At 35.6% G+C, this 10,963-nt stretch overlaps 2 protein-coding genes across 3 annotated transcripts; both read right to left on the reverse strand.

Moving 5' to 3' along the window:
- Positions 1-449: 449 nt before the first annotated feature.
- LOC110754039 (UV radiation resistance-associated protein) lies at positions 450-5,142 on the reverse strand. Of its 2 annotated transcripts, none has more exons than XM_021955026.2 (6): positions 4,766-5,142; positions 3,633-3,839; positions 2,900-3,080; positions 1,681-1,829; positions 1,211-1,438; positions 450-694 (listed from the first exon to the last, which is right to left on the reverse strand). In XM_021955026.2, exons 1-6 carry the CDS (start codon positions 4,943-4,945, stop codon positions 578-580), a joined length of 1,062 nt encoding a protein of 353 aa, XP_021810718.1. In that variant the 5' UTR covers positions 4,946-5,142; the 3' UTR covers positions 450-577. The 2 variants fall into 2 exon arrangements, with proteins under 2 accessions (XP_021810718.1, XP_021810719.1); XM_021955027.2 differs by having other exon boundaries at positions 4,727-4,864.
- A 1,291-nt stretch (positions 5,143-6,433) lies between these two features.
- On the reverse strand, positions 6,434-9,503 carry LOC110754027 (elongation factor 1-alpha-like). The gene is made up of 3 exons (XM_021955016.2): positions 9,349-9,503; positions 8,261-8,742; positions 6,434-7,646 (listed from the first exon to the last, which is right to left on the reverse strand). The coding sequence occupies exons 2-3, from the start codon at positions 8,720-8,722 to the stop codon at positions 6,765-6,767; spliced, it is 1,344 nt and encodes a 447-aa protein (XP_021810708.1). The 5' UTR covers positions 8,723-8,742; positions 9,349-9,503; the 3' UTR covers positions 6,434-6,764.
- Positions 9,504-10,963: the final 1,460 nt, after the last annotated feature.

Below are 10,963 nucleotides of genomic sequence, written 5' to 3' on the forward strand. Positions count from 1 at the left end.
AATGATGACTTTTGAAATCTTGTGGGACCACATCGATAGATTTGCAAATCTTACAAGTATGACTTGATTCCCATTCCTCCCACTGTGTCCGATTAAACTGGTTAATCTAAGATTGAAAACATTGTTGGGAAGAATAGTTATGACTTATGCAAACATCGCGCGAAGAAAACAATGAAACCTTCTCTGGAGAGTTGCAGTTACATATTTCTCACTCTTTGCAGATCTGTATTTATCACATTTTAAAAGTGTTGGGATTTCCAATTGAGGGTTCATAAATTAGGAAGGAATGGACGAGAGTCATTTCCGATGAATAACACCAATCCTTATATTTGTTTTCACAAGTATATGCTAAGCATAATATTAATACCGTACAAACTCGTCACCATGTGTTATCATTTGTGTGGATTGGTAACACCAATTAGGAATAAATTCGTATTTCCTATCAAATATTCAAAATTCTGGATTGGTATAAATAAAAGGCAAGGTGCTCCACTAAAAACTCGCACCAAGGTAAGAATACAAATAGTACATTTACAAAGTAGAGATTAACTTACAGCCAAAACTGGTACTTGAGAGATCACGTATCTATATAATCTACAGATTGAATGGTCCTTACAAGCTCCTTCAAATTGGCCAGGACATGGCGTGGTCCTAAGCTCTTAACACCAATGTAATTCAAAAGCTGCTCTAAATCCTACACCACACCCAGAAAAAAAAAATGCTAAGGTCAACTAAGTATAGATAAAATGCGACAAAACCGTGACATTTAATGGTTGAGAAATTAAATAAAGCAAAAAAAAAAAAAAACCCAAAAAACACATTCCCTTCACTCACTAACAGAAGCGGAATTTTAAAAACAAAAAAAGTATCTTATTCAAGGCAACATGTAGATGTAAATGCTGAAAGTACAATGCCAGATTTTAGTGGGTTAAGGAGCAGCAAGATTTTGTTGTCTCTTCTACCTTCTCTCTCTACTCCTACATCAATTTGGTTTCAGGGAAAACCTCGTTCTAAATTATTGAGTTACCACGGTTACCATTGCCAAAAAAACAGATTCAAAAGGAGAACTTTAATACACACAAATGCACAGAGATCAAACAAATGAAAATATTATAACCATACGCAAACTAACTTATACGCAAACTAACGAAACTATTCTAGTCTCAATAGGTGTTATGGAGCCCATGAAAATATATGAAGAAAATTGCACCTTGTTTAGTAAGAATACAGCATATGCCGCTCTCGTTGTGTCTTGACCATCTAAAAAGAGAGGGAACTCCACATGCTTCACATCCGTGGAAACCACTGTATTTGATGACAAATCAGATGAAGTAGCCTCTACGGATGGTCCATAATCAATAATATAGGAATGTGAACCACCCAAGCGCAATGGATAACGCAATGGAACTTTTAAGTAGGAAGCTATAAGTAAGACAGCCTGCATTCAAAATCAATATAATAGAGCATTTTTATTTGAAACAACTATGGCTAAACAAACAAAACAAATTGCCCCCAAAGAAATGTACTTCAATATGATCACAAAAACTGTTACTGAAAGAATATAAATTTCTTCTGGCACAGGAAAATATTACAGCATTTTAAAGTAGAATCATCTAAATTTATCATGTATGAATTGATAACTTTATAGTTTATATCAAGCAAAGAAAAAGTACTACGCACATGACCGACATATCCCAGGGCAGTTGCAGACTTCTGAACCTCCTTCTTGTTGGTGAAAAAACTCATCATTTTAAAAGGCAGCATAGTTAAATGGAGACCTAAAATTGTCAACGTTCCTTGATTTGCAGGTTTAAATCGAGCAGAATTACCTGTATTGAAGAAAAACAGAAGAAAAATATAATCCAAGTACCAGAGCCACAGCACAATACATTACAAGAGGTTATTAGCCTTGACACCACGAATATATTAATTCTTTCACAATAAATACTCTACACAAGAAAATAAACCTGAAAATGGATATTGCGGAACTGTCAAGCCAACAAAACCTTAAGAATATATAATTATATCAAATAAAATAAATAATAACAGTGAAAATCATTAAATATACAAAGCAATATAGACAATATAAGATCATGATACATATTTTGAATATATAAATAAATACATAGATACAAATACGATCTACGCGAAAAACTTCAAGAGCGAAGATCCACAATGTGGACAGCCCCGCTGTTTGAAAAGTGATATATTTTTCCTTTTCTTTAAAGTTTTCATTTACAAGTTGCAACAGAGAGTTTATTCTTTAGAGCCTAATAGAGTTTAGAGGTTACAGTTTAAAATTTAGCTCTAAGGTTAGGTTTAGGGGTTAAGCCCAAACTCCAAATCCTAAGCCTTGGATGGAAAGAAAAAACAAAAACAAAAATAACGTAACTATCAAATGCCACAGGACATTTGAATGCTTACGTTCACTTAAGAAATATCCCGCAATCCCAACCAGCAATATCATAAGGAAATTGCCCATATTTTAGATAGAGATCGAGGTCAAGAACGTAATTTAGACTATCTTGAGAACTCCAAAGAAACAAGCTTTTAATAAAGGAAACAAGGACTGAGATTCTGGGGGGAAAAAAATTACCAGTACATAACCCCATAAATTCCTGAGCACTTATACAAATTAAGCACTTGGGAAATATAATATATATACATATAGTTGAGATAGAAAATATTGCCATGATATCCAAAATTTCATGAATGTGGATAAATAAATAGGAAGGAGCTGTAGTAATTGCTTGAACTATTAGCCCCTTTTTTCCTTCCATTAGTCATATGGGTAATTATTGAGTCTACTACGGTTACTCTTTTTTCAGATTGCACAAATTAAACAAGGTCTTGTACAACATGAAATAAATATCACAAGGTATAACTCGCTAGCATATACCTGATCTACTAGTGTTAGGAAATGAATCAAGTTCCTGTTCTTGTGCAGGACCCATAGTGAACTTTACTGGATAGAGCAATGAAACTTGTGATATCATATGTTGTTGTCTCCTTCTTAGCATCTTTTGCAAGTTTTTAAGACGAACATACCCCTTTTCTGTGGATAGTAGCCGATTTGATTCCTGTAATGAAAGTACAATCAGATTTTTACCAGCATATATCAAATGCTAAAGTTTAACAGTAACCATTAACCTTGGAAAGGCACATAGACAAGAAAAATTAAAGGTTTTTAAGAAAAGTATAGCATGATGAGTTTTGAATTTTGAAATGGATCAAAGCAAAGCCAATAGAAAATAAAAGTCAAAAAAAGAATTGATGAAATGAAACAAAAGAATAGAACATATGTGTACATATGCACGACAACTAATAGTTTACCAATGATGAAAGAAAACTTTCAATTCAAAAGTGACCCAATATAAGTAATTTACACTAGTCATTTCAATTCAAAAGTGACCCAATATAAGTAATTTACACTAGTCATATATACATTCCTTATTAATGGTATAACTTAAATTAACTGCAACGGAATTTTTGGAAAAAAAAATTGCAATGCGACAAATTTTCGCTTCTCAAGACGGCTAATCCAAAAGAAACTAGAGTTTATATTTCACAAGCTAATAAGTTCTCTTTCACCCAACCACTGTTTGGTACATAATAGTTATAATCAATTCTACCTCCAACCGCTTCCTAGCAACAGATAGAGCCGTCCCAGCAACCAATAGTGACCTAAGCTCTATACTAAGCTGCTCCTCTTTCTTTTTAGTATCTTCCACAGCAAGCATAGAATGCCTCGACATGTTTCCCAACACCATTTTTCTAGCCTCCAGTTTCTGGTGCATCTCCTCAAGCTCATTTGATCGACTCAATGACTCGGCTTCAACCTGCCAACAATATTGCCGCCCGCTAACCCGCGGGCTAATCAATTAAGACCCAATCAATCAAGTAACAACACAATATGTCAATGACAACTTAGTGCACAACCAGAATACACTTTCAATTAGTCCCAACTCCTTCAAATGCTGTAACCAAAAGCCAATGCACAGTCAAGGGAGGGGGATGAGGAACCTTTTACATTTTTTTCATTCCTTTATATAGTTACATTATAACAAGCTCAATAACTCTATTTTTCCTTGACTTAAAATTTAGGTCAACTAAGCAACATTTTTAATATTGTAAATACTAACCAGCAGAAACCAGAGACAATAAGGCACTTTACTAATTTCTGAAGATTAAAGTATACAAACTATGCTGCAATGCTTTATTTGATAGACGAACAAGAAATGAGACTGCGCAAACAAATAAGGAACTAGTATAAAAATTCTGAAACTATGAGTAAATGTAAATTTAATGCATGTTCTTTTCTTACATCAACTCAGCAAAAAAAAGAGGAAAGTTTTATAGCCTAAATGACTCAACTTACAAGGTCCTCAATTCATATTTTCAGAGCCTCGTACCACCCGTTTAGCTGAAACTAGATTAAACTAATCTAAAAAAGAATATTTATATATCCATGCCCTCAGAAACCAAATTAAATCCACATACCAGTGGCCCAGCTAAAAAAGAAATTTCTTTTACCTACGAACACCTGAAAAAATCTAATTTTTCCCTCTAAATCTGCTACTTTAGTAACTAACTAACCAAGTTACATCTAAATAAGTAACTGAAGAACTTTTTAAACTCCAATTTGTAACTGCACAAAAAATAAATTAAATATCCCTATTCACTCACTTTTTTTTTCCCCAGAACATAAGACTATAATACAACTAACCTCAATATCAAGAGCACGAAGCATCCACTAAAACCCTACCTCAATGAGAGATTTGAGCTTCCGCTGAAGACTCTGTTTCTTCTCCTGAGCTTCGCTGAGCGCAGAAGAAAGACTCCACAACCTCACAAGCTCTTGCTCGAATTCTTCCCATTCGATCACCTTCACATTTTCGGGATCGCTCTTCTTCGGCTCTGAGGACAGGGTTCGGTCTCGTTCCATTAAGAAAAGGAGAGAGAATTTTGTTGTGGTTCGAATTTGAGACGGGGCCCCGGGATCGACATCATCGTCTCACAGTCGCTAGGGTACAGAACTCATTTTCTGGGGAAAATGTTTTGGTTTCTTTTTTTTTCTCGGGAAAAGTTGTTTCAATTCTAAGACCAGTTTGAAAGAAGGGTTTGTTAGGCAAAGAATGACAAGTGGAAGGAAGACTGGAAGTTATTCAGACGAGGATATAAATGTCATTTCAGTAGAACAAACAGATCTCTGCAGTAAAGTGCACCCGGTTGCATAGGATACAGCCTATAAAAAGCAATTCTCTTCTTTTTCTTCTTTTCCTGAGTTTGAATGCAGAAAATAAACTCGAAAAATAAAAGTCAGAATTTATAAATTAACATATAACAATATCCATCTTTGATTTATAAACAAAAAAACTTAGAAATTCTATATGAAAAAGAAAAAAAACTTAAAATTTAGAGGTGATAGATTTCAACTTTAAATTACATCTAACTAGTTGTCATTTATAAATTTAAGAGGGAGTTTTTTTTTTTTTTTTTTTTTTAAAAAAACCATGGACAACTTTAAATTATGCTTCAGCACTTATTTTTACTTTGTCCGGTAAAACTCATTATATCTCTTAAACAATGCTTGGTGTTTTAAAAAAGAGTTAAATCATATTTTGCAAGCAATTAAACGATGGGGAGATATTTCATTCATGAAAATTGTCACGAAAACTGGTTACAACAGCCACTAAAGGCACTAAAAGCCCCGAAAGACACGGGTCACAAGAGTCATTGTATAGTGAGGGCCTTATATATGGTCCTTATGTGAAATCCTATTTCTTAACCGTTTGATCAAATTGATTAACCTGATCCAACGACTAAGAGATATCACCTCATCTAAGGACTGTATATAAGACTCTAACTATAGAATTCTTGCGGGTCACACTACAGCTTTCAATGGGGAACAAGAGGTAAACATATATGACGAACCTCAACAAATGACCCAAGTGTTACCAAGCTGGCCCAGAGCCATAAGCAGAATCCCATATACAGCAAAACAGACTCGCACCATTGTTTTAACTGTTCCAATACAATGGTGTACTTCTATAACCTTTTGTTCATCTCAAACAAAGCCCATTTTCAGAATCTCAATTGAAAAAAACCATCGTTTCGAAAATCATAACTTTCATAAAAGAGAGTGATCCGGCTTATGTTAGAGTTGATTCTGACTACTGTTAATACACCGTTTAGGGTTTCAAAGTTGTGAACGGAATGGTAAGCAAAGCTGATATAATAATAAGGACAAACCAACCAGAAACCAATTGGAGGCTCCAATTTGGAGCATCCCAATTCAAATACCACCAAGAGTATAATGAACCAGCTTCAATAAAGGCCACAAGTTATCCACTCAAGGATATATACAATATTATCTCAAGAAATAACCAAAACTCAGATGACTCGTCAATAGTTGGATCCATCAAACCAAGAATTAAAAATACTCCAAAGCCAAATATATAAGGTTGAAAAAATTATCCATTCAACAGACGCAACAAAACTTGAAAATTAAATAGTCTCAACTCTCAACATCCTCCTTAAAACGGCGGAATTGACTCAAACATAAACCAGCAATGTCACCACCGCCTGTCCAGCACCCAATTCTGAGCGCATACACCGGAGATGGAGCATAGAGAACTAGCAGAAGCAAAAGAACTACAGACTAATCTGGCTAAACAATTTAAAAACACACAACTTAAATATGAGTCTTTAAAAGCGATGCATAAGTATGCGTCATTGAAATTTTGATACTGTGACATTATTCTTCACTTCTTCTTGGCAGCAGACTTGGTGACCTTGGCACCACTGGGATCCTTCTTCTCCACGCTCTTGATAACACCAACAGCAACGGTCTGACGCATGTCACGAACAGCAAAACGACCCAATGGAGGGTACTCAGAGAAAGTCTCCACAACCATTGGCTTGGTGGGAAGCATCTTCACCATACCTGCATCTCCGTTCTTCAAAAATTTGGGCTCCTTCTCAATCTCCTTACCGGACCTCCTGTCAATCTTGGTGAGGATCTCACCGAACTTCACAGCAATGTGAGAAGTGTGGCAATCAAGAACTGGAGCATATCCGTTACCAATCTGACCAGGGTGGTTCATGATGATGACCTGGGATGTGAAGTTGGCAGCCTCCCTGGCGGGATCATCCTTGGAGTTAGATGCAACAAAACCACGCTTGAGATCCTTCACAGCAACATTCTTAACATTGAATCCGACATTGTCACCAGGCAGTGCCTCCAGAAGGGCCTCATGATGCATCTCAACAGACTTAACTTCAGTGGTGAGCCCAGTTGGTCCAAAAGTGATAACCATACCAGGCTTGATAACACCGGTCTCCACACGACCCACTGGCACAGTTCCAATACCACCAATCTTGTACACATCCTGAAGTGGTAGTCGGAGGGGCTTGTCGGAGGGCCTCTTGGGCTCATTGATCAAGTCAAGAGCCTCAAGAAGGGTTGGTCCCTTGTACCAGTCAAGGTTGGTGGACCTCTCAATCATGTTGTCACCCTCGAACCCAGAGATGGGAACAAAGGCAATTTTGTCCGGGTTGTACCCAACCTTCTTCAGATAGGATGAGACTTCCTTCACGATTTCATCATACCTTGCCTTGGAGTACTTGGGAGTAGTGGCATCCATCTACAAGTAGCAATAGTAAAAGAATACAAACAAGTTAAAAAAAACAAAATTCCAGTGAAATTTGTACAATAAGAAACCACAACCAACAACACAGGATGTACAATACAAAAACAGAAAGGAATACATCCACTATCAGTGATCAAATAATAATACCAGAGACCCAGAATGGAAGTATAATTGTAACTATATGCAATAGGCAAAAGCATTTAGATATTTAACAATATATGACACAAAACAATAAAGCATTAGCTATTCTGTAAAACTTAACAAAATCATAACAGCACTGTGAGTGCATATCAACACATTGCAGTGAATTGCTTAATAGACGCTGACTCAAACCCACATAAAGAAGAGAGAGGGAATCGAACCCTCAATAGTTCGCAGAGAACTATGCCACCAGGCAATCCCTCCAATACATAAACATATACATCTCCTAATAAAGTGGACACTACCCATAGTTCTGGACACCGTGGATGTCCACAAATGCAAATCCCAACAACCAACAGTGCATTTGAACTACAGGAGTATCCCTTTATCAGACAGAACCAGCTGATGACAAAAACTCAGTTATAACATATGAGAATTAAATCATATAGCATTAGCGGTTTTTATACCTTGTTACAGCAGCAAATCATCTGCTTCACACCAAGGGTGAAAGCAAGAAGAGCATGCTCACGGGTCTGGCCATCCTTGGAGATACCAGCTTCAAAACCACCAGTGGTGGAATCGATGATGAGAACAGCACAGTCAGCCTGTGAGGTTCCAGTAATCATGTTCTTGATAAAGTCACGATGTCCTGGGGCATCAATGACTGTACAGTAGTACTTGGTGGTCTCAAACTTCCACAAGGCAATATCAATGGTGATACCACGCTCACGCTCAGCCTTAAGCTTGTCAAGCACCCAAGCGTACTTGAATGACCTTTTGTTCATCTCAGCAGCTTCCTTCTCGAACCTCTCAATGACACGCTTGTCAATACCTCCAAGCTTGTAGATAAGATGACCAGTTGTGGTCGATTTTCCAGAGTCGACATGGCCAATGACCACGATGTTGATGTGAAACTTTTCTTTACCCATTATCAGTGATTAAAATTTACCTGTGAAACACAACGAATATCAACTATTAGATCTCAGAAAACAAAGAAACTATTGAAAATAAAATCACAAATAACAACAAAACATTTCAAAATCTACAATATATATATAAATATATATTATAATAACTTTTAAATTATATGGTATATTTGTTCTTTCAGAAAGAATCTGAACATTTCGTTCATGAAAATTTGAAATTCGTTGTTTTAAACAAACATATAATTCCTAAAAATCTTGGAAAAAAACCTCTCAGCAAGAATCATCATATAATTTAATCCGATGAACAGAATAACTTAATCGAAGACAATAACAATGTAATCCAAAATTCAAGTCCTTTTGTTCAGTAAAAATATTGACTCTACTACACTGTGAAAACTTATAACACTTCAGATTTGTTTTAAGAAATCGATCTATTATATAACAAACTAAGTTAAGACCATCAAGTTTCTCGGATTATTATCAAGAACACACTAGAAAAGCATGCATCAAAACGAGCCGAGAACAAAACACAGATGAACGAAAATGAAATCAAGAGCACAGATGAAAACGAATACAAATCTAAGATCTACAAAGTAAAGAGAGCAATACGAGAATGAAGAGGAAAATACCACAGATCTGAAGCTCAAACGCTAGGTTCAAGCAGAGCGGCAGAGGCAGTGAGAAAGAGAGGGCAGGGTTTGAGAGGCGCTACGTGACTTATTTATAGGCTGAGAGAGTCGGGGAAATATCTAGGGTTTGCTTTGAGAGACCTAATGCCTGCCGTTTTGTTGGTTTACTACGCTGCCCCTGAGTCGTGCTTAAAATGACGAGTTTGCCATCGTGGATTGCTGATCAAGTAAGAAGACAACGTGAATATAGGAATTTTCTTTTTCTTTTTCTTTTTCCTTAATATTTGGCCGGTTTTGGTTTAGTGCTAATTAATAATGGTGCTTAGAAAATTGTCAGAAATGGCCAAGCTGGCAAATCCCGTGTCTGTAGGGCAATAGGAGCCGGATCCCCACTTTCAATTTCGTCTCAAATTGAAATTTTGATCGTTTAATTTCCTTTAAACTAAAACTCTGAGTCCACTAAGACTTTAAAAATAAAAAATTTGAAGAGATTCACCCAATAAATAACGAATAATACTTGGGTCTCATCTTTACATCTAATAACAGCGTTACGTATGTCATTTTTTTTAAGTATTTATGTGTGTGGTTGGTTGATGAAAAGAAAAGTAAAAGAAGATTGAATGTTTGGTTGCATGTGTAAAGAATTTTTGTTATAAAGGCTCAAGGTTTCTGGATTCGAGTTTTAGAATCCGTTAGTGTGTGTGAGTTTAGTGTATTATCATCTTTCTCAATATAAAAGGTTTTTTTTTTTAAATTATAATTAATGTGGTTAAATTTTAGCAAAATTGGCAAAATTCCAATGAAAATGACTAAAATATTTATAACAAATTAATAATAAGTGTGAAACCCACATTGGTTACATCTATCAAAAAAAAAAAAGAGCCAAGCTTTCCCAAAGGCTAAGTTACATTTTGGGCTCGGTCATTTAGGGCCTTAACAATTTTTTTCAATGACTTTGAAAAATGGGCAAACACAACCTTAAAATTAATATCCTTACATTATTGGCTAATTTGTTCATTAAAATATCAAACTAACTGACAGTTTATATTTTGACATAATGCAAAGTAGGAGTGAATACGGTCTGGATTGGATCAGTTTCACTTTAAAATAATGGTCGGACCAATTACAATATAACGATTTAGTTTAGTGCGGTTTTGACAAAAATTACAAAGAAAACATAACCAAGCCAAACCAATTAAACACGGTTTAGTTTGATTTGGTTTAATTCGGCCGGCTTGGGCCTAAGCCTAATTCTATTTCCTATTGCATTGTTTCAACATTGTTAGCCCAATTACAATAATTAAAAAATTCACAACTTGCACTATACTTTTTTCATTTTCTAGATTATCAAACAATCCTAAAACTCGACATGCCATAAAACTTCAAATTTCAATAACTAATATAGCTACAATTCAAATATCTATATATAGTTATTACCTAATTAGAGTACTACACATGTAAAATGAAAAAAAAATAAACAAATATATACACGTAGGCGGTCCAATTCGTTTTAGGCTGGTTATACAAACTCAAAATGAACAAAACCAAATTATATAGGCCCGATTTGGTTTTTAAACCGTTTGACTTTTTCTTGATCAAAAGCAAACTAAACCGG

This window comes from Prunus avium, chromosome 1 (genome assembly GCF_965620075.1).
Source record: "Prunus avium chromosome 1, drPruAviu1.hap1.1, whole genome shotgun sequence".
Lineage (NCBI taxonomy): Eukaryota > Viridiplantae > Streptophyta > Magnoliopsida > Rosales > Rosaceae > Prunus > Prunus avium.

Excerpts from the sequence above, each read along its gene's own strand:
- LOC110754039 (XM_021955026.2), bottom strand. The coding sequence starts at position 4,945 with ATGGAACGAGACCGAACCCTGTCCTCAGAGCCGAAGAAGAGCGATCCC. Across the intron at positions 1,439-1,680 it reads CCCTGGGATATGTCGGTCAT|GCTGTCTTACTTATAGCTTC; the intron begins GTGCGTAGTACT and ends TTTTGAATGCAG. Across the intron at positions 695-1,210 it reads CTGTATTCTTACTAAACAAG|GATTTAGAGCAGCTTTTGAA; the intron begins GTGCAATTTTCT and ends GGTGTGGTGTAG.
- LOC110754027 (XM_021955016.2), bottom strand. The coding sequence starts at position 8,722 with ATGGGTAAAGAAAAGTTTCACATCAACATCGTGGTCATTGGCCATGTC. Across the intron at positions 7,647-8,260 it reads TGATTTGCTGCTGTAACAAG|ATGGATGCCACTACTCCCAA; the intron begins GTATAAAAACCG and ends TGCTACTTGTAG.